This window comes from Polyodon spathula, chromosome 3, assembly GCF_017654505.1.
Source record: "Polyodon spathula isolate WHYD16114869_AA chromosome 3, ASM1765450v1, whole genome shotgun sequence".
Taxonomy (NCBI): Eukaryota; Metazoa; Chordata; class Actinopteri; order Acipenseriformes; family Polyodontidae; genus Polyodon; species Polyodon spathula.
In genome coordinates, this window is record NC_054536.1 from 56,316,991 (window position 1) to 56,344,632 (window position 27,642).

Genomic DNA, 27,642 nt, shown 5'->3' on the forward strand with positions numbered 1-27,642 from the left:
AGTGAATAGAATACGCTTTCCCGAATGTCAGTCAGAGATTATTGTTATTTATTTTGGTTAATTGTTAAATTAAAAGTAGTGATCTGTTTTTTTTATTAAAAAATATTTGCTTTTTGTAAATAGCATACCTTGAGTTTTTGTGTTGCTGTCACACTGGATGGACCAGATTTGAATCTGACTAAGCCACCGGTAAGATGAAGCTTAACCATCTGTGTACTCTACTTTCTCTGTACTTTTACATTTCCCATGGTGTTTCTTGTTAACTTATCGCATCTAGACCAATTAGCGAAATAAATGAGCAAATTATACAAGTCATGCACACGTGGTGCTAACTAGTCGTACTAATACATTTGCAGGGCAAGCCGTTTTTCTTTATGAACATAACTAAATATACTGTGGATTTACAGTTTCATTGCAAGCTGTTTCAGCTTTCAGTAAACAATGTTGATATTTTTTCTGGAAGCTCTCAACCAGTGTAATGGTCCTACATCAAATGCACAAATAAATTAGCTGCAGTAAAAGGCGCAGTTTAAACATTTTATAAACATGTACACAATAGCGAACGTTTGCAAAGAAAGTCATATAGTCCTAGGTTTAATAAACTGTTCGTGGTTTTAAAGGCAGGAAGCTTGTGTACTTTCATACCCCCAAAACCATGAATCTTGGACTACTTTATCTTAAGGTAACATTAAGTAGTCCAAGATTAATGCTAAACCAGCCGATAATGCACAGTGAAGCCAATCGTCCTTCATTTTGAGCCCAGGTTACTCATTAGCTATAAATTATGATTTGACTGAGTGACGGTGAAATGCGCAATTTAATTTTCACCTGGAATGTGGGCAGCTGCAGTTGTACTCTGCGCCTTTTTTTGTTTGTTTCACAACAGATAAGACAACATTGCTATGTTGTGATTTGCAGTTCATGATTTAATAGGGCTAATACCAGTTTTCATTTGTCATTACAAGAAAGCGTAGAACATTTGTGGTTCACTAATTCAAAGAAATAGGCTCACTCCGTGACTGTTCTTAAGTAGCGGTTTGCGATGGTTGTGCTATTTGAAGCATACGGTGTACTGGCTTGGCAAGTGGTGGGAGTCTTATTGAGTTTACCAGCAGAGTCACTTGCATACCAAGGTTAGACTCTCTTATTGCAGCCTGTTATCTGCCTTGTTATTTATGAATGGAAGGATATTCGAGTGTCTGTTCTGAAATGCAGAACTGTTTACCCACCACAATAACGAATATATCTGTATTCACTTGTCATTACCAGAAATCTCTCTTTTTACATTCGACACCTTTTTATCTATTGCAAATATAAATAAAAACGCCATTGCATATACTAATCTTTATACAGTGCCTTTCATAGTGGACCACCATCACAAAGTGCTTTACAAGATACCAGACTAGGGTGTGTGAACTATGCATCAGCTGCAGAGTCACTTACAACAACATCTCACCTGAAAGGCAGAGCACAAGGAGGTTAAATGACTTACTCAGGGTCAGTGGCTGAGCTGAGATTTGAACCTGGGACCTCCTTGTTACAAGCCTGTTTCTTTAACCACTGGACCACACAGCCTCCTATATAATGGGATTATAAGGGTTTTCAACATGCACCACTGATTAGAACAGTAGGGGTTTTGGTATAACTCCGCAATGGCTGAGGGCAGATCACACTGATTAGAAATTAAGTAATATTGTTCTGCAATTGGTTTTTATCCCTAAAATTGCCCAGACACTAATTATTGTTGGTTTGACAGAGAAACAATTTTGCCTTTGCTACAGTGAAAAAAATGTATTTATTTTGTTGGCTAAGTGGAATAAAAATTGATTTCAATACTACAAACAGCACCAGAGGGTATTTTGATTTTAGAAGTCTTCTCCTGCAGTTGTTTCTTAATAGGTTTGGAAAACGGAACTGTTTATTATTTAGAAAAGCTACTCTAATTGTCTTTATGTTTGTTTTGTCACCATATTAAATGTCTTCACAGTTTATTAACAGTACAGAATACAAGATGCTGTGTTTTCTCACAAATAGTAATTGGGGAAAATATAATGTGTGAGCTTTTGTTCCTGTAGACCTCTGGGTTTCATTGTACAATATGATTCAGATTCAGATGTACATATTTGAGTACTCTTGCTGTTTTCACTCTCTTCAGGTGAAATGACAGAGGTGAGACAAAGGAAGGGGAAGACAAAAGAGACCCTTCCAGGGAAGGACAATCTGGATTGTCCCGAAACTCCACTGAAAGACAATGGATGTAAGTGAAGCAGCACTTTTCCACTTTGTGGAATTGTTGTAGATATATTTTTAATGGCGCACCCTTATCATGGTGGTAAGTGTTTTGATAATAGGAACCCTTCTGTGTTACATGGTTATGATTAGTTTTCATAAACTGTTCAGCTGTTTTGTACCAATTGGCCAATGCAACAGACCATACAATACTCAAGTTTCCGATTTGCAACATCTTGTAAATATGTTATCGGAATCAGCACACACACAGTTTTTGTACTAGTGTTATTATTATTATTATTATTATTATTATTATTATTATTATGTAATTATTTGGCATACAGTTTTATCCAAAGCGACTTATAGAAATTAAACAAACTATAAAAATAATAAATTCCATTTTTTAAAACTTTTCTTATAAGAAGGAAAAATAAGGGTAAAAAGATAAATGGCAAATTAAAAGACATAGCAGACATATAAAAGCAAATGAAGAATTATAAACATTTAACATACACAGCTGTCATACTAATAAAATAAACACACAGAAACACCCCAGACAGCCCCAAAACAGCCAGTGCCCTTTCCCGGTGCGCTTACATGATTGCCGCACACGCTGCCACTCACATCGACAGGGAAGATGCATGTGTAGCAATCCTTGATTGGAAGCAGCAATTATACAATAAATGAAAACAATTTAATTTTGATAATGTTTAATAGTTTATATATGTCTAGTTACGTAGCATTAACTGTAGAAGGAGGAGTAATATTTTAAAATCTGGCACTTGTGTTGGCCTTGACTTTTTTTTACATATTTTATAATATTTGCCTCTTTTTCCCTTTGCGATATTTGGACTTGTGTCTTTGGCAGTAAATCCTATTGTCTACCCTTATTTTCTGCTCAAAGAACTATTTAAACTCTTCATAGGTGAAGTGACAGAGGAACAGGCATGTCAAGAATCAGAAGAGAGTGTTCTGGCAAAGGAGAATTTGGATTGCCCCAAAACTCCACTGTCCAAAACTCCACAGTGTAACAGCAAATGTAAGTTCTAAAATATCTCAGCTCATATGTTACATCTCATTTGCAGTAGGGTCCCTACTAGAGAGTGACATTAGGACAGGACTCCCGTGGGATTCCCACGGTACAGGAATACATTTCTCTTTATGTTTGCTGGAATGGATGGAAACGGAAGTGAAATGGGCAGGAACAGGAGGGACCGGGAATAAAGAGTTTTAAATCTCACGGGAACGGATTGGAGCATTACTGAAGGCTGTGGGAAGTGCAGTATCAAACTTTAGTTTGTCAGACGAGCTACAAGAACTTCACCGCCTGAATCATTAACAACATCCACGGTCGATTTTCGTTTTCACCTATCTATATTAGATGTTGTAATACTAAACCAGTCAATATGTTGTAAAATTAAACCAATCAATGCATACTCAGGCTTCTGGGTATCCATATATTTACCAAGACAGACACTATAACCCTCGTATCAACGACACTCATTTTAATTGACACATTTAATGATGGAAATATCCTGCCTGAAAAGTATGTCATACAGTGAGAGATTAAAAGAAATCAAGTCTCTTTTTATTAAATCTCACGGGACGGGATGGGACGGGACATTTTTTGACAAGACGGGATGTGTCGAGAATGAAAAAAAAAGATGTATAGAGAACAGTATGGTATGGGAACATTTTTGATGGGACGGAACTCAAATTTCATTCCTGTGTCACTCTCAGTCCCTACTAATGCCATGTTTGAGTGTGAGCAAACTGGGCCTCTGTTTCATATTGTTTTTTTCTTGCCACTTGAATCAAACTTACCATGCCAAAGCATAGAAAGCCGCTACCGTTGCTGTAATGCTGGCAATTTTAGATGAAGAGGAGGAGGAATCTGTACAGTATTACACAAGAATGCATTAAATACTTAAGGAATAAATTGCATAAAATTTTTTTAAAAAACCTACTAAAGAATTGGTTACAATTTTTGTCGCATTGACTTCATAATTTACCAGCATTTTATTTAATTGTTTTATTGACCAGGATCAACATCAATGCTTTTAGCTGTAACTGCTGAATTTCAGCTGCTGTGTAGAAGAAAGACTATTTTAAAAGCGTGGTGTGTTAACACATTGTAATACTATCTCGCCGGAAGTCTGTTTTTCAATATGTTGTTAGCCAGCAACTGCTGTTAATTTGAACCGGTGCTGGTAAACACAGCATTATAAAATGTTTTCTTACACAATGCTTTGACGTGATTAAGCACTCAGTATATATTTCAGAGAGAGACTTCAATTACCGTATTCCTTCAAATTTGAGACACCCTTGAATTTCAGACACAGCCCGAATTTACCACCCTTACAAATTTAGTATAATGCGTTTTCGGGAATCTCAGGATACACACTTTACATTTGGAATATGATGCATAGCAGTTCTGATTTCTGATTAAGTTTAATGTCCCTGGGGTGTACGATGAAGCAGAATCTGTGCAAGTCGAGGCCACATGCATGCATTTTCTCATGTTAGCTGGTACTTTGCGAACGTTTGTGCAATCGCTGTGCTGAAGGAAATAGTATCTACTGAAGGTATGAACATGACATCAGCACAAAACAAACCAAGTTTATTTGCCTTGAAATCATAAAAATAAAAGAAAATTGACAGAAGTAGGCGGTGCAAGCCATCGAGAGATTCGTCAAAAATCACACCGGACATTTCCATAAGTTTACCAAAGCATCACCATTTTCTACAAATATTTACAGTTAAGATTGGCAGTGTTTTAACTGATGGACAGTACCGTCACACGAAGTCACAAATACATACCTCTCTGCAGTCTGCAATAAACAGTGGCTGACCAGCAAAGCACAGCGCTCTGACAAACTCATTAACACATTTGTTCTGCACTCTCTCTTTATTAAAGCGCATGTAAAAGTTTCATAAACTGATTGCGTGTCTCTCAGTTCACTTTATTGTTTTAGTTTAATGTGTCGCTTATTTTCTGTGTTCTTTCATTGTCAGAGCAAAAATCTACCTCAGTGTAACAGTATTTGCAACGCTGCCTCATCAGACTCACTTCTGTTCTTTTTGCTTTTTGTATACTTCGAAACATTTGTTTTCTTTTAAATATTCACAAATTGAATTACATTTTCTCCCCATTTCTCATCCACTAAAAATATTAGATTTTCGTGTGGGTATTTCAATTTAGTTTTTGATCAATTTAGTAGTTACCATGCCCAGCAATTGCTACAATAATCAGACTTTGATTGGCCAACATAATCAGGTGATAATGTGTTTGTGAAGTGACAGAGAACCACTTCTAAACGTTATTTTATCCTCTGACGTCTAAACGTCTACTGTATCCTAGGGTACAGTGTAAGGCTGCTTATTACAATGTCAGTCAAAATAAAACAGCATTTTAATCAAAATACTGTGTATTTCCTAGAAAATAGTACCAGGAAAATATTGAATAATAGACAAAAATCAGGTATAAATCGGTAAAAACCGATGTCCTGTTAAAAAAAAAAAAATCGCATAATTTTTCGGTAAAAATCAAAATAAACCGGAAACGCGGAACACTATGTATCATACAAAACTGACACGAAACAGTGTTGTTGTAGGTTAACCACGGAGCTTGTTTATTGTGCTGCACCCTGTATAATACTTAAGATAACGTCTCTGTTGTACACACCACTCACTTACGACATCACGCATCCCAGCAACAGCAAGCACGACACAACGCTCCACAACATCAGGCAACATGTAACCCAGCAACCACAACAGCATTGACCACATTGCAAACACAACAGTCAGAACAACATGCACTATACCAACTAACAGAACATATGGAGATTACTCACAGCTGTTTTTCTCCCAATTTGTGAACTTTAGTATTGCCTGGCAGGTCGAAAACTGGTCTGTCAGCATTTCCGATCTGTCCAAGCTGGTACTGTTTTTTAGAAACGCTGAAATTGTAAAAGCTTCTTTGAATTCCTCAGGCGGCGAATGACTTTGAGAATGGCTGCCTGTATGTCATGGATGATTTGAGATCAGACAGTAATGTTTTGGTTCATCTTCTCAGCAGTAAGTCAACTTGCTGCTTGTGTATTAGGGCAGTGACGTCTTTGTTTGTGTTTTCTCGGCAGTCAGTCACGTTGCAGTTTGTGCTGTTAAAAAAGTTTATTTTAAATTCGAAGGAATACGGTACACAATAGTTTGATCCATTTCAGATTCCACTATCACTTTCTCTCTATGTGGTAGCATTTTTGTTCACTTTAATTTTTGAAGCACACACTGTAGCAAAAGAATGCCTACAGTTCATTCTTACTGTACCATATCACTTACTGCGGTAACGGTCAGTTTCCTTGGTCTGTCCAAATGGCCTCATTTTAAAGTTTTTTGTCACTTCTTTAATACCATCCCTGAATAAACATAATATGTACAGTAATACAGTTAACACACTGTGGTATATAGTGTACTGTTTTAGATTTTCATTTCATAGATTATTAAGGCTGTTTCCCTTATTTAAAATCTTGACAGCTGTCTTGTTTCAACGTTTGGCAAGGCTGTTCTTCGGTTGCTTGGCCGCTGTCACCAGTGGTATGATGTATGCTGTGTACCTCTCAACCTACCTTGAAAGGAAATTCTGGTTTTCCAGCAGACAGGTAATGGAAAAAGGATTTATTTATTTATTTATTTATTTTTTTTTAATTCTGTGTTATTCCAATAATATTAAAAAATATAAAGTGCAAGGGCATTTTCTATTAACCAAAAAATGTTTTGCAATACAATATATTGACCAATTCATCTCTAATGTAGCTATTTCAAACATAGAATTGTCAATAAATGTAGGACGACAGTCATGCTTTACTTATTGGATAACTTTATAGTATTCATAGTGATACATTTATTTTCACTCTGAGCATTTAACAAAAAATAATAATAAAATTCTTCTTACTTGGTGAAAACAAATGTATCATTATGAAGATGTTAACAACCTTATATTCTTTAATAATATGGCACTACTGTATTTGGAGTTTTGCATTGAATCATACGTCATCATAATAATAATAATAATAATAATAATAATAATAATAATAATAATAATCACTTTCATACATGACCAATTTGGGTCCCAGTGCGAAAGATACCTTTGTATTGATTCTAGAAATTGTATTCACATTAATTTCTGCTGTTGAACAGGATGGGTTATAATGTGTTGTATTATAGACTTTACAGTTTTAATAGTAAAGTACAGTAAATAAAAATAAATACACTACCCTAATAAGTAGTGGGAAACCCTGTGCTCCGATAAGCTGTATAAGAAAATTGTTTGGTAGGAGTTATAAAGATGAAATATGATACAGTAATACAACTGGGAAAAGCTTTGAAGCATGTGCCTGACTGACTATGCTTTGTTTAGGATCTTGAAAGAGAAATAACATTTCAGAGCGACGGCGGGGTTTACTACTATTACTACAAACAAATGCTGGAAGCGCCTTCATTCCAAAGAGGTAATTTATTTAAAAAAGTGAAGTATTCATGTACAAAATCATTTGCTTCTACCTCAGTTCTTCTGAGTTGTTCTTTGCCCTGTTTGGTGTTGAGTTTCTTTGTTTAATTAACTAACAGTGCTGCACAAAAGTTTGGAAAATTCAGGACGGGGGAGACGCATGATATATGGCCATTATGGTTGTACTATAGTTTTGATTCTGTAGGTGAGAGATATTGGGGTAGATATAAGCATAGGCACAGCGCAAATAACTGCAGGCGCAAAATTCAAATTGCATTGCGGCCAGGCAATTATTTCGCACTGCGCCCTGTGTAAGCTTAAGAGCAGTGCAAATGATCCGCAGTTATGCTAATGAGGGTCTCAATGAGCGCATCTGTCTATTTAGCGGCCGCACTTGCAGCCCAGAGGTGATGGAGTTAGGAGTACAGAGAGCAGTAGGCGCTGTATGACAGTTGTGGAGCACAAAAATACGAACCAAAAAAAATATGTCAGAGCAAGGGCAGCAAAGTCCTATTGGCGCACGGAATATACATTTTTTTGAGAAGGAGCTGAAAGTCCTTACTGCATGAAACAGAGTTGTTTGGAAAAGCCTCAGCCAACATCAGTTATGTGAGTAGCCTGAGGAATATATGTGTTGGCCTGCCCTTTTCAGCATGAAATCCAGAAATTTGCCTAGCACTGGAAAAGGTAGATTAGGCTATCCTGCCAGACATTTCAACTTAACCAGAGGCTAAGTTGTGCAGAGAACACAGTATTTTCACATGAGCAGGGATAGCGGTCCCTAGATTAACACGAGGTTCTAGCTCATCCCTCAGTTCAGCTATTAGGTCTAGGATGACCTGCAGAGTGAGATGATAATGCTTTGGCACCACATCCTCTGGTATCCCAAACAAAGTGACCCTGGGGTTGAATATGTAGGGCCGCCGCCTTCTTGTCCTTCTGCAAACGTGTTCCTGGCTCTCAACAAGAGCCAAGTGTTGCCACATCAGGAAGTGTACCACATCAGCCATTCTGAAGCAAATAACAGGTCTCTGCAGGTGTGTGCTTTTATACAGCTGTTACTTACTCACTTCTGCAATGGGTTGCACCTTGTATAAGAGGTGTAATGTTTTTGGAGAGTCAGCAATTGCCCAAGTGCAAGGCAAAATGTTTGCACTGCTTAGTATCCAGATCCCTCTCAATTCCAGGCTCTTCATTTGAATGCATTTCAATATAATTTTAATGGATTAATGATGGCAAAGTGCAAATTTGATAGCGGGTGCAGAACACCAGGTGAACACCATTCTTTACATACGCCGCATTTTTAGCGGATGCTAAAATCCCTTTGCACGTATCCTTACGTCTTCCCCATGGAATCTACATGTGACCAAGGTATGAACAGTACCTTATTTGTCCACAAGATGTCACTGTTAGTCATGTATATTGTCATCACTTGATAAACTGAACCTGTTTTGGAAGAGGGCCCGTTGGTCCTGGAAAGGCCAGTTCCTCCACCTCTGTGTTTCAGGACAGACACGTCCAAGGTAGATTATGCAGTTCCAGTGAGAGACAATTACACTAAGTACAATTCATGCCAAGCAGCTGCCTTAATTGGCTTTCTTGAGCTATTATGCAGTGTTATCTCTTGGTATCACTCAGCAAAAATAACCATGGTTTGTTACTGCATTCGGAAAAGGATTATTAATAAACATTTGTTACTACAGGTTGCAGGCATGCATCATTTCTGTGTTTTTTGTAAAGCAGAGTATATGTTTTTTTTTTTTTTTGTTTGCTTGTTTTTACTTTTTTCAATTATAGCAATTTGTTGATGTTCTTTTAATTGACAATTTCAGGTCTTTATGAGCTAATGCGTGACAACAGGACAATATCAGCACGAACCATAAATGTAATTGAACAATTGTCATTGTATCCAGAGCTTGTCACTAGCCTTTTATATCAAATTACTGGAAGCCAGGTATGTTTCTTTTTTATTTTCTTGTTTTTACTGTTGATTGTTGAATTCACAGTTATTACTTTATTATTCTCCAATTGAGGAAACATATCACTGTAATGGAGGCAGGTCTACATGTTACACTTTGGAGGTTTTTATGTATTATAGAGGAAATTACCATTTTTTTTTGTGGTTGTGTGTCGTTCATGGGATTGCCTGTCCTTGGAATAGACCAATAAGCAACGCTATTCTCATAACTGTGGTATGAAAATGTTCTGTTTATTTGAAATGTTTTTCTCTCAACTCCTAGGATGTGATTGAGCCAATCTATTTCTACATCGGTGTGGTATTTGTACTGCAGGCTGTGCATGTGACTGCACTGTTTGTCTCCAGCTGGATTATGAGTGGAACGTGGATAGCGGGGATGCTTTCAGTGGCGTGGTACATTGTGAACAGGTATGAGAGTGTGCCAGATATTCGTGAAAACTGTAGCTCAGTGCCTTTGAACTCTCTTTAAAAGGGGGCCCATTGGAACACATGTGTTGTGTAAGTTAATTCCTGCACCTGTGTTTCAGGACAGACGCATCCAAGATAGAATATGCAATTCCTCTGAGGGACAATTGGGCATTGCCTTATTTTTCCTGCCAAGTAGCTGCCTTGACTGGCTTTTTGAGGAACAACATAAACTCATCCACAGAGGTAAGCTTGCAGATTATTTTATTATATAAAACTGCCACCGGAAATAGCTGTAATTCAGTTTGGTAATTAGCTCAAGAAAGGATAAAATAACTGTGTTCAAGACATAGACTTGGAATAGGAATAAGCCTTTTTTTACTATAGGCTACTATCATTGTTAATTTAAAGAAGTTGGGCTATCTTTTTGTGCCTCTTTATCAATGTTTGGGATGCTGTTGTAATTTTTTGGTCTACTCTGGGGTTTTAGTATTGAGGTGAATGGTTTAACCCCTGGTGACAAACACCATTTTTAATACCTTTTGGTTCCTGTTGTGGGTAAAGTGAGAGTAAAGGAGAGGAGATATGGCAAAGGTCAGTTACATGGATGGAAATAAGACTCATATTACATGGCAGCTTCATCCGATCCAGGTTTTTAAACAAGCCTAATTAACCACAGTGTCTAGGTAACAAGCTCATGTGTGTCTTATTAAACTCGTAGTAATACCAGGAATGGATCAAGCTACTATGTAGTTGGAGTATTATCCCCACCCCTGTGTCAGGATATGCAGTTTTATCAATAACAGGCACATATAGCAGAGAGCTCAGTACAGTTATATCTGTATCTGGATGGAATGCCTGCACTTGTGGTCTCTCGGAGATATTGCTTATCTGTGTTCAGTAAATACAGTAGAAGCTGTTATATTCAATGTAATTGGTTCCAGAGGTCCTTATGTGAAAATATCATATATCAGAGGGAGTTGTTATACAAAACTGTAGTTGCTTTATGAACGTGCTATATGCAGTATTAAAACAAAGCCCCAGGGCTTGCAAAATTTTGGTAATGGTACTTGTCCTTCGGGCAGTCCATTGCCGACATTTGGTTGTCCAAAAAAATGTCAGGTTGCCAATAATTCACCTATGGACTGTGATTTGTACAAAGTACACTGTACTCAATATAGGTACATTATCTCAGGGTTCATACACTTTTTCAACATCAAAATTCCATACTTTTTCCCAGACTTGTGTTTTAGTTTAGTTTCTACTAGTTTTTTGATGGTTATCCACATAGTTGGGCAGCCGCAGAGCATTATAGCTTTTTGATCCAGAGCAGAAGTTGCTCCTGGTTTTCTAAAAGTATTTGTCAGAATCTGAAGGTGCATATCTAGCAAGAGACAATGGAGGTATGCAAAAGAGAAGTAAGATACAATCAAAGAAATGCCCAATATTTGAGAACTACATTGCATTATTTACAAAAAGAATATACAAAGTTGTATACTGCAAGAATACTTGTGCCAAAATAGGATAGAATAATGGTACCAATAGTATACTAAAACCAGACAATTCTGGTACAAGTATTACAGTATGTTACTTTTTTGTAAGGGATGATATTGGATTCTGATCCAAACTTCTTTACACCATCTGTTAAATGGGTGGTGAAAAATAACAAAAATGAAATAACAAATGTGCACACATTATATATAAAAATGTGCAAGTGTTGTGTATTAAGCATATAAGTTAAATACTAAATACAGTACACCCTCGCTATAACAACCCTTTTAATAGCTTCTTAATAGCCTTTTGTTCGCTATAGTAAAATGACAATCCAAAACGAACAATATAAGCCGCTGGAGTAATTTAAGGTTGAAGGCATTAGCTAAATTATTAATATTAGTACTGTTTTAGTCTTTGATTTTCTTTATTATTGCAGTATTTGTCAATACTAGCACTGTTAATAATAGCAATGAGATTGTGAATAAAAGTAGAATTACAAGTTCAGTACTTACATATGTTAATTGAAATCTTGGTTCTTTATTTAAATATATATATATATATATATATATATATATATATATATATATATATATATATATATATATATATATATATATATATATATGCTTTGCCGTGTCGGTTGCATAGAGCTGTACAATCCAACATCAGCAGCAGACTGAGTTTTTTTCATCAGTATTTAATCGTATAGTTAAGGCCCTATAGCGAGGATGTAAATAGTATATCTACTTACTCGGCTGACGGTTTGGACCCGAGACTGTTGCTACACTCGGTACAGTAAGTTACAAGCAAGCACCATACATTTAAAATAAAATTACCGGTACATTTTATTAATCACATTAAAGAAATGAGAAAAGCGACGTCAACATGCTAGTAAATCTGAGTCAGTGATACTATCATCTTCGATTTTTAATTTATTTTTTCCACGAGTTGGGAAATAACGTTAACGATTTAATAAAGGTAACACCAAGATAACAAAACGTGAATCTTGGTGAGCAGATTACAGTAGCTTGTAATTCCAGTCTGTAACTTTCTTTAAAAAATCATAGCCTTCAATATAAAAGTTTATACTTTGGCTGTCGTAGTGTCCATTTTACTCTTCGTTTCACTGGAGAAGACGCAGTCATGTGACACACACCAATGCGTTGACAAGCAATGTTTACGTGTACGTCGCCCCAGATTTACCGGGATGATCTGTGAGCAGAATCTCGATTGGGAAACCGCTGTTTGATTAAGGCACAGAACGTTATCTTGTTATAGAGTAAAAGAATGTATCTATAATACAGTATTTGGAAATGTACCAAACGGCATTCTGAAAACAGTTCTCACCATACTTTCTCACACCATGCAAAAGTACAGTAGTCAGATTTTGCACTGAAAATGCATGTAAACCAGACACAGAAATTACATTAAAAAAAAGCATGCATACAAGCACAAACTGGCTTTGGAGGCCAGCAGTGTTGTTAAACAAACTTCTTGTTTCAGCTGTAGTGTTACAGTGATTACATTAATCCCTTACTTTCTTGTTTTCTTTTATTAAACATGGTTAAACTGGGAAGTTTGTTTTTCATAAAGTTACAGCTAGCATTTAAAAAAAAAAAAAAATGAAACTGCGTCCTCTTTTCTAGCACTTGGCTTTTATCTACAACTGACAGCATTCTGCCCTCCTAAGAGCTGAATATACTGTTTAAGACTAGTATAAAATGTGCATTGATCAGTTTCCATCTTTACCATTCAATTGATAACAGTGTAAAGGACACTTGCTAGCGGTCCATCGGTTTTTCAGGAGTGTTGTATCTTACAGGATGGGTTCTGTTCTGTGTAAAGTATAACCATATAGTTGTCTTTTATTTGAATGTTCTCCAGATCTTCTGCTATCTCCTTGTGAGTGCCTCCACCTTCACCTTCATGGTGATCTGGGAGTACAGTCACTATGTGCTGTTTGTGCAGGCCCTCACACTCTTCCTGCTGGACAGCTTTGACTTGGTTCAGACTCGTAAGGTAATACCAAACGTCATTCATGTGTCATAAATCTGTCCCTGTGATAGCCAGTGACCCAAATCCCAGGTAATTTCTGAAGATTTGGGACTTTTTGGGACACAGTGAGTTATTAGTCAGAGTGTTAATTTATAAACTTTAATGTTATGTATTGATGGGTATTGCTGACCTGGTAACCGCTTACTGCCATTGTTAGTCTTGATTTTGCTGTTCTTTTTGGTAAGAAATGCTATTATGGGATACTTGACTGTATGTGAGTTTCCGCTTATTGGTGTCAGATTCATATCCTAGGAGCGTGTAGTCCATTTTTAATCAGAAGCAGTGAATGGGCATAGGTGTTGTCCTGGCCCGGCCATCTTCTCACTGCATGATAGGGTAGTCTATTCAGTGCCTGAACTCTAGCCAATTAATATCCTTTGTAATGTCAGCAGTCTAGAAGTTATTTCTTTTAGCCACTCGGCTCTATTTACGACAATTTGCTTTTGTTGTTTTGCAGTTACAAGTACTCTAGACATTTCCAATAGCATTTGTCAGTTTGTGTGTTGTAAATGACGGGCTTTTTTGTCTTCTAATTTGTTTGAATCTCTTTTAAAGGTGATTGATATATATATTATCTACCTGTGTTCTATTGCACTGGGATATTTTGCGCAGTTCCAGAATACCAGCATTCTGAGCTCCCCGTTGCTAAGCCTTGTAGCTGGTTCAGTCCTTGCAAGGTATTTACAGGTAGTTAACCAAACTCTTTTAAAATGTGATCTTTAAGCTGCACATTTAGGCGATTATAGTTACAAATGCCCTGCTGACCAATTAAAAATGATTTCCCTACAGCAAAATATGAAGAAAGGCCCTGTTGTAGCCAGACTGATGAAAATCATGCTGCATTTCTATTTGGTGTTTACAATCGCATTTACATTCAGCTTTGTCGTAAAGGTAAGACATACATTTGATAACTAATTTGAAAACATTTGTGTGCATGTAGTGGTGGGGTTAAATTGCCATTTTAACAGTGGTAGTAAAAAAGCTTTTAAAGTTGTTTGTCTTTTTTTTTATCTGGAAAGACTAGGGACTTTCAGCCTTTAATGTGAAAGCAGAGACTTCTATATAAGCTGCAGCTATCGGAAACCACTGAGTTGGGTAGGAAGTATCTGTGGGTGGGTTAGGTGTTAAAAAAAGGCAGTTAAGGAATAATGTTCACACTTTTAGTTATAAGCCATATATTCTTCACAAAGCTTTCTAAGGAATCTTTACAAAATTGCGTCCTGAAGTTTGATTTCCTTTCAGTTGTATTACATTATATTAATTTTAACTGGAAAATTCAATGCATTTTTTTCTTCTTTTTTTAGAAAATAGTCTCGAGTGATAGTGGTCATTTATTCAAATTACTTGAAGTGAAATTTGGATTTAACACCACAACGTAAGTTATATATATTTTTTGAACCCTCTTAATACAACACTGTTCTTTTAGAGGTCAACAGCTAAATGCTGAATTAATCTAATACTGTGCATATATTGTGAGCGTGTGGGTGCACACAGGTGAAGCAGACAGTAGTTTCCAACACAATCAAAGTTTTATTAGGGTTCTGAACTCCAAAGAAAAGGCTAGCTCATGAATAGAAAAGAGAGTCCTGTTTGCAAGAAGATGGAAAAAGAAAATAAACAGTTCAAGATTCATAAAACAAAACAACAAATAGACAACGTAAACCAACTGGACTGTCAACCACATCCAGCTGGTGAGTAAGTAGTTTCACCTGGGTTTCCACCAGGTCGATAATCACCCCAGAATGTCCTTTAGAGATGGTAGTTTTAGTCCCCTAGTCTTGGGTTAGACCATGGCGCGTTGTGACACCCCGAAGTGCAGCCGACCTCCTCTCGCAAGCTCCAGCCCTGCAGGTCCCGCTGATTAGTCCAAGACAATGGGAAGTATTTCCCATGGCACCGGCAAAGAAAAGGGAATATGCGGCTCATAAGCAGCACCAGCTTCTTATCGTTTGTATCCCTGTTAGTCCATTCTGGTTTGGGTGTAGGTAATCCCAGGCTGCTCTCAGGTCGGAAAACAGAGCTGTCTGGCTGCAAAGGCTGTCTTTTAAAGGGGTGCTGATCATCCAGGAATTGGAGTGTTACAGGCTATATGTGTGGGCCAATTGAGGCTAATGAGAACTAATAATGGGATAACATTGATCCCCTACCTAACCACACGTGTAGCCTGTTAACTCTGTGTTGTCATGGCAGGCTGGTACGCTGGCCACAGGTCTATCTGGATGTTACCTGAAGCACCTGCGGGCCACAAGCGCCTCCCGGTGGTGAACCTGTGATTTAGCTCTGGTATTTATATATTATATATATATATATATATATATTATAAATATATATATATATATATATATATATATATATATATATGACTGGTGGATAACTCAACACCTTCGTTTAATTTGACAGACAGCTTTTGTCCTGAATTTTCTCTGTATAAAATATATGCATCCTGCCTCTAAATTTTTTTATTTTAAACCACTTTTTAACTCAACACTTATTACCAGTACTGAAGGTATACAAACTATCAAAAAGACTAGTGGATGACTCGACACATGACTGAACTCTTACTGGAAACGGATCGTTCATTCATTCATTTGTAACTACCAAGTGCAGCTGGTTGTAGTGTCAGTTCATAATGAGTGAGAAGCGAAAAAATAGTTCTCGTTCAATTGGCTTGAAAGCTCAGGTTATTCAGGATAACAAGTTTGTCAGCAGAACTTTCAAAGTGCGTGTTTTTGCATGTGAAACAATCGACAATGTTTGATTTGTGTGTGAAACTAAGTTTTTTATTAGTGTTTCTTTTCATAGTGTTAATTCTGTATAATATACATTTTTTAGCTTTTGCTATTTAACCCGTCAAATTAGACAGTATAAGCCAATACCTAAAAATTAATCTCGATATATATATATAGGCTATATATATATATATATATATATATATATATATATATATAAAATAATTAGGGCTGCTTTATTATCGATATAATTAATTACGAAATAATGTATAAGCAGATTCGTTGGCCTAATTAGTTAAATTTCTTTTGGACCAGATTTTTTTTTTTTTTTTTTTTTTTTTTTTTTTTGGCTGGGCATTTTGAACTTTATTTCCCAACATCCCCTGCTGAGAAAAAATGCGTGCGATGAAGGTCTTCCGAAGTGTGCAGTCAAACATAGACCAAACAACAACGATAATATATATATATATATATATATATATATATATATATATATATATATATATATATATATATATATATATATATACACACACATACACACTTCTGCTGCCAGCTTGAAAAAATATGTCTGCAGATGAAAAGGGAGTTTGTATGTTTAAGTTTGATGTACAAAGTTCATTTCAACGGAGTTGACTGTGCACTGCAGCATTTATTTTTCATGATTTCTTCATTTGGCCTGGCATGGTTTTAGAGGAGTAAATGCCATTTACTAGTGTCACAAACTGCAACTATAATGTTTTGTTTTATTGATGTTAGTACTGTTAATATTACATTACTGTTCAAGTTGTTTATGTATACTGATTTTTAGACGTTTATATCGTGTAACACGGGTAGGAGAGATGTTGTAACTGATGTTTACCTGTTTCATGGTCCTGAAAACCCAGAAACCCTAAATATAATGTTAAAAAAAAGTTTATATATATATATATATATTATATATATATATATATATATATATATATATATATATATATATATATATATATATATATAATATATTGGTTTTTATACAGTGGTTTGCAGAAGTATTCACCTCCTAGCAATAATGTCACATTTTGTTGAATTACAAATAATGTGTGCACAGTTTTTCGAACAAACTTGGTTTTTTATTGAACGCTGTAGTTGTTAAACTGAACACTATTATATGAGGGGGAGCTTAAATGTCAGCAAAACTTGCAAAGAAAAGGTACAAAATGAAATCTACTGGTTGTATATGTATTTAGCCCCTTAAGTCAGTACTTGGTAGAAGAACCTTTTGCAGCAATTACTGCTCTGAATCTTTTTGGTCTCTACTAGCTTTGCACAGTAGGATGGTGAAATTTTTGCCCATTCTTCACAGGAAATTTGCTCCAGTTCTGATGTTTGCTGGGGATAGTCGATGGACTACAATCTTCAAGTTTCGCCATAAATGTTAGATTGGATTCAAGCCAGTACTTTGACTGGGCCACTCAAGAACATGAATTCTCTTCTTGCTCAACCACTCCAGTGTGGCTTTGGCTTTGTGCTTCGGGTCATGTTGAAATGTGAATTTCCTCTTGACTGACTCCAAACAGGTTTTCTTCAAGGGTTCGCCTGTACTTTGCAGCATCCATTCTCCCCTCTATCCTGACAAGCTTCCCAGTCCCTGCTGAAGAGAAACATCCCCCTAACATGATGCTGCCACCACCATACTTGACAGTTGGAATGGTGTTGACTGAGTGATGTGCAGTTTTGGACTTGTGCAAGACGTAACCTTTGGAATTTAGACAGAAAAGTTTAATTTTTGTCTCGTCTGAGCATAAAACTTTTTTCCTCGTGTCTGTAGTATCATCTACATGCTTTTTTGCAAACTCCATACGTGCTTTAGGATGAGGCTTTTTGAGTAATGGCTTCTTTCTTGCCACCTGTCCATACAGGTCAGCTTTGTGTAAGGACCAGCTTATTGTTGATGTGTGAACACTGGCTCCCATTTCAGACACAGAACTTTGCAGATCTCTCAAGTTCATTGTTGGCTGCAGAGTGACATTCCAAACCAGTTTCCTGCTTGCCCAGCTGCTCAATTTGAGAAGGCGACCTGATCTTGGTAGTGTCTGGGTGGTATGATGCATCTTCCACTTCTTAATGATGGACTTCACTGTGCTGAGAGGGATAATCAGTGCATTTTTAGATTTTCTTAGTGCCTTTCTACCACTTTATCCCTGACTTGTTTCGAAAGCTCCTTGGTCTTCATGGTTGCTTTGTTGGATCACTATGTGAGTTGCAGCTTGAAAGTATTTATATATCTGAAGGAAATTATCTACAAGTTAAACCACTTTGGGTACACACAGGCTGAAAACATTTCACTAATTTTGTGGCCTTTCAAACAAAATCATTTGTACCTGAGCTGATTTAGGCTGAAGTAGCAAAGGGGTTGAATACTTATGCAACTGAGATTAATCTGTTTTTCTCTGTAAATCTTACTTATTTCTATTCTATATGCATTTTTTAACTTTATCAATGTGGAGTAGTTTGTGTAGATTCTACATGTAAAGTCTAATTTGAAAGCGTCATGGAGTACGCTCAGGTGCCAACAAAATGTGAAAACTTTGCAGGGGGGTGAATACTTCTGCAAACGTGTGTGTGTGTGTGTGTGCGTGCGCGTTCGCACAGTGCCTATAGAAAGTCTACACCCCTCAAACTTTTTTCACATTTTGTTGTGTCAGTGCCTCAGAGTTTCATGCATTTAAATGAGGATTTTTTTTTCGACTTATCTACACACCATACTCCACACTGTTAAGGGGAAAAAAGTTTTTTATTGAGAAAAAAATTATATATTAAAAATATAAAACTGAAAGATCATGATTGGATAAGTCTCTACCCCCAGAGTTAATACTTGGTGGAAGCACCTTTGGCAGCAATTACAGCTGTGAGTGTGTTGGGATAGGTCTCTACCAACTTTACACACATAGACTGGGCAATATTTGACCATTCTTCTTTACAGAACTGTTCAAGCTCGGTCCTTGGGGAGCGAACATTTGCCTTTTAGTTCCTTAGCCATTCCAGTGTAGCTGTGGCTGTGTGCTTTGGGTTGTTGTCATGCTGAAAGGTGAACTTCTGTCCCAGTTTCAGCTTTCTTGCAGAGGGCAACAGGTTTTCCTCAAGGACTTCTCTGTACTTTGCTCCATTCATTTTCCCTTCTATCCTGACAGGTGCTCCAGTCCCTGCCGATGAGAAACATCCCCATAACATGATGCTGCCACCACCATGCTTCACAGTAGGGATGGTGTTCTTTGGGTGATGCGCTGTGTTGGGTTTGTGCCAAACATAACGCTTTGCATTTAGGCCAAAAAGTTTCATTTTATTTTTGTCAGACCACAAAACTTTTTGCCACATGGCTATAGAATCTCCTGAGGTTTTTTTTTTTTTTTTTTTGCATACTGCAAACGGGATTCAAGATGAGCTTTCTTGAGTAATGGCTTCCTTCTTGCCACCCTACCCTACAGGCCAGATTTGTGGAGTGCTTGGGATGTTGTTGTCACATGCACACTTTGACCAGTCTTGGCCATAAAAGCCTGTAGCTCTTGCAAAGTTGTCATTGTCCTCTTGGTAGCCTCTCTGATCTGTCTCCTTCTTGTTCGATCATCCAGTTTGGAGGGACGGCTTGATCTAGGCAGGGTGTTGGTGGTGCCATACACCTTCTACTTCTTAATAATCATCTTGACCGTGATCCAGGGGATATTCAGGGTCTTTGATATTTTTTTATACCCATTCCCTGATCTGTGCCTTTCAACAACTTTTTCCTGGAGCTCTTCTGAAAGCGCCTTGGTGCTCATGAGTCTTTGCTTTGAAATGCACTACCCAGCAGAGGGAACCTACATGAACTGCTGAATTTATCCTGAAATCATGTGAATCACTACAGTTTAACACTGGTGGAGGCCACTTGGTGTGTGATTTTGAAGGTGTTTGGTTATACCTTTTTTCATTTGGAAGTTGTGGGGTAAGATGTGTAGATAAATGAAAAAAAAACAACACAATTTTAATGTATTTTAATTCCAGGCAATAAGGCAACAAAAGGTGAACATTTGGGGGGGGGGGGGGGGGGGGGGGGGGGGGGTTGTAGACTTTCTAGCACTATAATGTATTTATCTATCTATTTTTTTTCTTCACATTTTTATATATAGTGTCCACATGTCAATGCAGGTGTTGGGAATGAAAGAAAGACGGCACTGGTTTCATTATTGCAACCTTCCAGGTGTGCACCACTCCCTAGTGGTAAAGGCAGCCTCTGGACTTCTCAGGTCAAAGCACCTCCAAATAGAAAATACCTAAAAATAAAATTAAAAAAAAGAACTTGAGGATCTGCAATATAAACTACTAGAAACGATTGCAAACATGAGTGGTAATAAGACAGTAGAAAAATACAAACAAACTTTGAAGATTCTTCTTGTTTAAACAATAGCAATCTGTTACAGAGTTGTTCGCCAGAGTGGCCCCAGTCACCATACCTCTCATACCAAGACTTTCAGGGGCTGCAGAACGTAAACCTCTTCCTCTTTTCCTCTACAGAGACTTCACCACAAACCTGCTGCTTTGTCAAGAAGCTTTCCAGGTTCCAAGCCAGGATTTATTTTTAAGACTGACACAGGCATCTGTGCTGCCTTTCTATATACTTGTATTGCTTGTCTGTATTGTGTCAACAGTACAGATGATATACCGGAGGCTAAGGTATTTTTATTTTTAAATGTATTTACTGCTTTAAGCGAGGGACAGACAGGCACCACTGGGCATTTTCATGGTTTGGTACCGCTAGTCCGCTAGTTGTCAGTACCACACTGTAGGATATGTACTCGAACTACATATATGGCCAAAAGTTTTGCATCACCTAGTAGAATATTAGGATGCAGATATTAAAAAACTACAATAGCAGTACAGTATTTCATGTTAGATTTCAAAATGTCACATTTTTTCAATTTTTGGAAAACAACAAAGCCATATGTAATTTCAATATGCCAACGTAACATTAATTCTATAGGGTGTGATGCAAAACTTTAGGACATAGCTGTAATGACACCCATGTAATCTACTAAATAAAAACTGTTGTTTGTTTTTGAGTGTTGTTTTTTTGTCATCTATATGCAGGTGTATCAAATGACCGATCTGAGCTTAGCAAAGAAGTAGCAAGTAGCCTACTGCTAAAGCATTAGAAAATATGTCATTATACAGCCAATTATTTAATAAAAACAGTAGTGAACTACAGAAATAATAAAAAAGGCAAGAGGGATGCTTATCAGGAGATGTATAAAATATTGACTTGCCTGTTCTTGTATGAAATCTGGGAGAGATCAAACACTTCAGGGTGCTTGGACACCTCCGTAGACAACAGTTTCTTTCATGATTTTTCCTGGCAAGCACAAGTTGTCAGCACATGGTTGTAATTGGTTAATCCACTGATGGTACGATGCGGCAGCCAGAAAAAATCGCTCTGGATTCGATTTGATACCACTCAGTGGCACCGCTAGACTAGCAGTGATCTGTCCAGCACCATGGCACGATACAGGCAGCAAAATGCCTTGCGTGCCATGCCTGTCTGTCCCGGGAATTAGTCAGGATTAAAATAACCACATTTTGGTATTAGCTAAATCTGGAAGTACATTTTTATTGTACCCTAATTCCATACAAATGACAGTGTCTTACAAATGAAACTCCTGGTCGCAGAATATTTGAACTTTGTTTTTACCTTAATGCACATGCCAGTTTCTTAAATAAAATAAACATTCTCTCAGGAAAAGTTACTTAATTTTAACTTTGTAGAATGATGTTAAAGGCAACCTTTTAAAATAAGGTAATTAAAAGTTGTCTTTCTGAATCAGTTCAGAAAAGGCTGAATTCCCAAAGACAAGCTGAACAAAAAAAAAAAAGAAATTAAAAATGTAATTAAATCTGTTTCTTTATGGTTGACAGTCTAAGAATTTTAAATAAGCCCTTCTGTGAAACACTTTTTTTGGCCTTCAAAGGTTCTTCAAACTGTGTTTTTATTTCTTTCAATATTAGTCTTCACACTCTAAAACTATGAATTATTATTTCTTCCAGCGGTGAACCATTGGTAACAAACCCCAGGCTGGAAGATGGGTGGATAGGACAGCAGCCTGAAGTCATCTATCATGTATTCCACACAATCTTCTTCGGCTCATTAGCAATGGTGTTTGAGGGGTAGGCACAACCTGCCACGGAGCAGAAGCCCATTGAAGTTTTTATTTTGTTTCATTTTTTTCAGAACTCGATCCTTATGAGTGAATTTCAGAACAGTACAAGATTTTGTCATTAAAGGTGGTTGTCTTATATGCATATAATTTTAGGTCTTCATTTGTATTTACATGCAATACTGTATGATACATTTGCATGCAGCTGCTTCAGTCATCTTGCCAAATTACCTTTCATGATGAGGATTACCTTTTGAAAATGGAAAATTATCTATATGGCAACAGTATTCTGGGAGACAGTCAGTATGGTTTTAGGAAAGGGAGATTTTGTCTAACTAACCTGCTTGATTTTTTTGAGGATGCAGCATCGACAATGGATAATGGCAAAGCATATGACATGGTTTATTTAGATTTCGAGAAAGCTTTTGACAAAGTCCCACATTAAAGATTAATTCTCAAACTGAACACAGTGGGATTCAAGGAAATTTATGCACATGAATTAGGGAGTGGTTAACATGTAGAAAACAGAAAGTACTGATTAGGGGAGAAACCTGTGGAGTACCACAGAGATCAGTACTAGGTCCTCTGCTCTTCCTAATCTACATTAATGACTTAGATTCTGGTACAGTAAGCAAACTTGTTACATTTGCAGACGACACAAAAATAGGAGGAGTGGCAAACACTGCTGCAGCAGCAAAGGTCTTTCAAAGTGATCTAGACAGCATTCAGAACTGGGCAGACACATGGAAAATGACATTTAATAGAGAAAAGTGTAAAAGTACTGCACGCAGGCAATACAAATGTGCATTATAAATATGGGAGATAATGAAATTGAAGAAGGAATCTATGAAAAAGACCTATGAGTTTGTCGACTCAGAAATGTTTTCATCTAGACAATGTGGGGAGAAAAGGACAAGAAGATGTTTGGATATATAGTGAAATGTGTTGAATTTAAATCAAGGGAAGTAATGTTAAAACTATACAATGCATTAGTAAGACCTCATCTAGAATATTGTGTTCAGTTCTGGTCATCACTACAAAAAGGATATTGCAGCTCTAGAAATAGTGCAAAGAAGAGCAACCAGAATTATTCCAAGTTTAAAAGGCATGTCATATGCAGACAGGCTTAAAGAATTGAATCTATTCAGTCTTGAACAAAGAAGACTACGTGGTGATCTGATTCAAGCATTCAAATTTCTAAAAGGTATTGACAATATTGACCCAATGGACTTTTTCAACCTTAAAAAAGAAACAAGGACTAGGGGTCACAAATGGAGATTAGATAAGGGGGCATTCAGAACAGAAAATAGGAGGCACTTTTTTACACAGAATTGTGAGGGTCTGGAACCAACTCCCCTGTACTGTTGTTGAGGCTGACACCCTGGGATCCTTCAAGAAGCTGCTTAATGAGATTCTGGGATCAATGAGCTACTAACAACCAAGCAAGCAAGATGAGCTGAAATACCTCCTCTCGTTTATAAACTTTCTTATGTTCTTATGTTCAATGTGACTGAATCAGTGAGTGGATTTTTGTTTTTTAATTTTATGTGTTGAGCCGATATATTTTGGAATGCTTCTTTTTTTTTTTTTTTTTTTTTTTTACTGGATTCTGGGCAAAAATGATAATACCCTATGTGCAATATCAACAAAGAATAGTTGCATAGGACTGTGCTAACACCTGCTAAGCTCAGTTTGGCTGTTGCAGTGGTTAATTAATCTCTGATGAATGTTTCAGATTAATGTGCGCTGAGGAAATTGTACAGAAAAGAACAGGCTGTTTTAACCCATAAAGTACTGGTGCAGAAAGAAAGTTAGATGAACCACCAGATCTTCCATATTCATTTTTCATTATTTAATGTAGGGTTGCAGCGATACACCAGTTATACTGTTATATCATGATTAAAAATTGGTCAAATCAGTTCCAGCGGTATTACAGGATAAGGTCAGTAAGTCAGATATGAAGCATCATATAGGAAACCGTCCTTACTTGTTAGTTAAACAGTGTGAAAGGCTTACGGTTGAGTCTAAAAGGAACAGGAGTGATGAGTGTGGTTTCACCCAAGGGACAGCTGTGATACCAGCGATTTATGTTAATGCCCCCCTCCCCCAAACTTAATATAACCAACTCCGAGACCACATTGACTGTATCTGTGGTCTCTGGCTGTTTTAATAGTAACGCTTTTCATGCATTTAATCCTCGTTACACAAAAGTACATTTTAAAAACATGCACGTAGCCTAGATGTAATTAAGAGCAGTTACCTGTGTAGCAAGTTTGATTTCCCACCAGAAAGCCCTAGGCTTATTTTCTGTGTATTTCTTTGTGGAACATATTTCTGTGGAACAAAAAGATAAAAAGGGAAACGGGTTTGGTATAAATAAGCACACTGTTACATAACATGAATCCAGTTTCTGAACAATTGGATTTATGCATGATAAGAATAAAAATACAGTTCTGTAATTCTCAGCAATAAGAGTGCTGCAGTTTTACCAGACACTGCGTTTCTGACTAAAGAACATTTTTTCAAGTCACACTTTTCCATTTTTAAAATTAAAAAGTTTTATAGTAATATAAGAGAGGTGAGTGTATAAAAAGTGATCATTTTTACCATAGTGATGACAGCTAGTTCTGTGAGGTTTTACACATTTATGTGTTTTTTTTTTTTCTTAATCTATTTGCTACACACTGAGGGTTGTGTTAGATAACTAATAGAAAGCGGTCCCATACACTTACACAGTTAAAAGTATGTATATATCGTTGATTAAGTGCATACAAAGCTGCGTTTTATCTTGTAAGAAAATAAAATGTTATTTTAAAAGACCAGACCCCAGAGTAGTGGCTCAGAGGTTTTTATGTAACAGTATTACATAAAGTGGGTGCAGGGCTAGTTCTGTTGTCTAACCCGGCTTTAGTGAGGTAATATTTTACTGAAATATGAAAACAAATGTTTTATGATTTAGATGTCATGAACATTAATGCAAATATTCTTTTGCTTTAACCTATCTAAATGGTGAGAATTTAATTCAATACAATACTATATAATAGGGATCCTTCTTTCCAGTAAAGCATTCAGTATCTATATTTTTATCTGTAGTCAGCATAACTGAGTTTAACTCCTGATTGCAGGCAGTGTTCTCCTCTTTCTTTCTTAATTCACCACCATTCACTGAAATCAAAGTGCATTTATTATTATAGTCCGTCTACTATCTTGACGTGTGCTATTGTACTACTTTTGGAAGTTACAATAATTGAATTCTGTGAAATATATATATATATATATATATATATATATATATATATATATATATATATATATATATATATATATATTGAATGTGTTATTTGAAATTGTTATTATTGACATTAATACAACTGTTCCTTTCTTTAAAATTATCTCAAAGAAAATAAAATCAGTATCTGATCAGGATGATCATTTGTAGTGATAATATCGTGATATCGTCATTTTCTGTTCAGCTTGTATTTGTGATGTGAACTGTCTTGTATCGCTAAAAACCCTACTTTCTTGTTGACATACTCATATTTACAGTGTAAAGCCTGTGTTTTCAATAGTAACTTTCCTTGCAATGCTTTTATTTTTTGTCAGCCTGAAGCACCTGTGGATTCCCTACGTCTGCATGTTTGCAGCATTTGGAGTCTGCTCTCCAGAGCTGTGGATGACTGTCTTTAAGTGGCTGAGACTGAAATCTGTTCACCCAGCCGTGCTGGTGAGTAACCATGACGGTGTGACATTTTGTTGTGTCCTGTGGCCCAGTGATTTATGCATAGGCATGCGACTTTTCGATTTTAATTGCTAAAGCTTGTTAAACGTCGAATGCCCAAAAAATACGAGTTCAACTGAAATAAATTTACATAGGATAAACGTTAGTAAAACTCACTATTTTTTATTTTCTTACCAAAAATAATAATTTTGAAATCATCTCTAGTTTATGTAGTTTTTATACTTGCTGTCTGTCCCATCTCTGTTCCACTCTGAATGGCTAGGGGTTGCTGTCAGTCATCTCAGTGGTACCTTAGTAGGCTACTGTAGTTTCACTGTCAGTCGTTTCATCCTGTTCTGACAGATTTTGTTGACCGAAGCAGCGCTAGAGTGCTCTCATTTGTTTAAATGACTGTCAGTCATCAAGACCTGCACTGACTGCACTTTCATTTGCCAGCTACAGTGCTTGACATTCAAAGCGCCTACTTTGAAATTTGCAGATTAAGGTGTAGGTAAGCTTTTGCTATAGGTATATGGTGACAGTTACTAGTTTCATTTGAAAATGGGCCGCAAGGGGAAAACACTTAATGAATATTGTGCACAATACCCTGAAGTCTAAGCGGCAGGACGAAGCGGGCCCGTCTGCCTTGCCTTCCAGTGACTTTTGAGTCCAGCTGTGCTGAAGCAGGAGAGGGGCTTAAAAGTCTGTGTAATACACTTTTATATGGTGCGTATTCTAAGGTTTATTTGAGGTATTTTTTTAAATTTGTGTCGGATCTTTGTGTTTAGGAATAGCTGTGACCAAACTTTATTTCAATTAGAATGTTGGTAACCATGGTATTCTTGCATGTTAAATATAAATATGAATATGATAAAGGGGTTTCGCTAAATGAGACGTTTCTCAATGGCATAAAACATTTCTCAGGGCATGTTTCAGATGCGAAAACGTGGAGTGGATCGTAGAGAGAGAACAGACTTGTTTTTGGTAACATTACCAAATAAAATGAAGTGCTGTGGAGAAGAAATGTCCTCCGTTAATTTGATCTATTTGTTATTATGCAAACCAATTTTAGATTTTAAGCACTTGATTTTGAGCATGAAATCTATGTCAAAGAAATTGGTTTGATGTAAAATCAAAATTTGCAACATCCTGTGTGCTAGCTGTTGTTGCAATATGTTTGTAGTAGTTGTTGGTTATTGCCCAGGTGAAATTGAGCAACCCAAGAAAATGTAATTCTTAACAAGGTGTTAAAGACTTTTAGTTAATTGTCAGTCAGGTTTAAGGGTCAAATGACTGTTTTAAGTGTCAAGAGACCATTATTACCCCCAGTCGAAGATGCATATCCCAAACAGGCGATATAATAGTGA

The 27,642-nt window shown here is 36.8% G+C and overlaps 1 protein-coding gene across 3 annotated transcripts in view; it reads left to right on the forward strand.

Annotated features, from left to right (window-relative positions):
- Nucleotide 1: 1 nt before the first annotated feature.
- Nucleotides 2-27,642, forward strand: part of LOC121313215 (probable C-mannosyltransferase DPY19L4) — a 37,156-nt gene continuing 9,515 nt past the window's right edge. For 2 of the 3 annotated variants that reach the window (XM_041245539.1, XM_041245540.1), the window contains exons 1-15: nucleotides 2-189; nucleotides 2,156-2,257; nucleotides 3,155-3,268; nucleotides 6,763-6,887; nucleotides 7,646-7,736; nucleotides 9,568-9,689; nucleotides 9,976-10,121; nucleotides 10,241-10,364; nucleotides 13,497-13,631; nucleotides 14,223-14,354; nucleotides 14,457-14,558; nucleotides 14,972-15,042; nucleotides 20,924-21,082; nucleotides 22,448-22,567; nucleotides 26,161-26,281. In XM_041245539.1, coding sequence (XP_041101473.1) covers nucleotides 2,161-2,257; nucleotides 3,155-3,268; nucleotides 6,763-6,887; nucleotides 7,646-7,736; nucleotides 9,568-9,689; nucleotides 9,976-10,121; nucleotides 10,241-10,364; nucleotides 13,497-13,631; nucleotides 14,223-14,354; nucleotides 14,457-14,558; nucleotides 14,972-15,042; nucleotides 20,924-21,082; nucleotides 22,448-22,567; nucleotides 26,161-26,281 — 1,659 coding nt within the window. In that variant the 5' untranslated portion in view covers nucleotides 2-189; nucleotides 2,156-2,160. The remainder of the gene's footprint in view (nucleotides 190-2,155; nucleotides 2,258-3,154; nucleotides 3,269-6,762; nucleotides 6,888-7,645; nucleotides 7,737-9,567; nucleotides 9,690-9,975; nucleotides 10,122-10,240; nucleotides 10,365-13,496; nucleotides 13,632-14,222; nucleotides 14,355-14,456; nucleotides 14,559-14,971; nucleotides 15,043-20,923; nucleotides 21,083-22,447; nucleotides 22,568-26,160; nucleotides 26,282-27,642) is intronic. The other variant, XM_041245541.1, reaches the window with a different exon arrangement.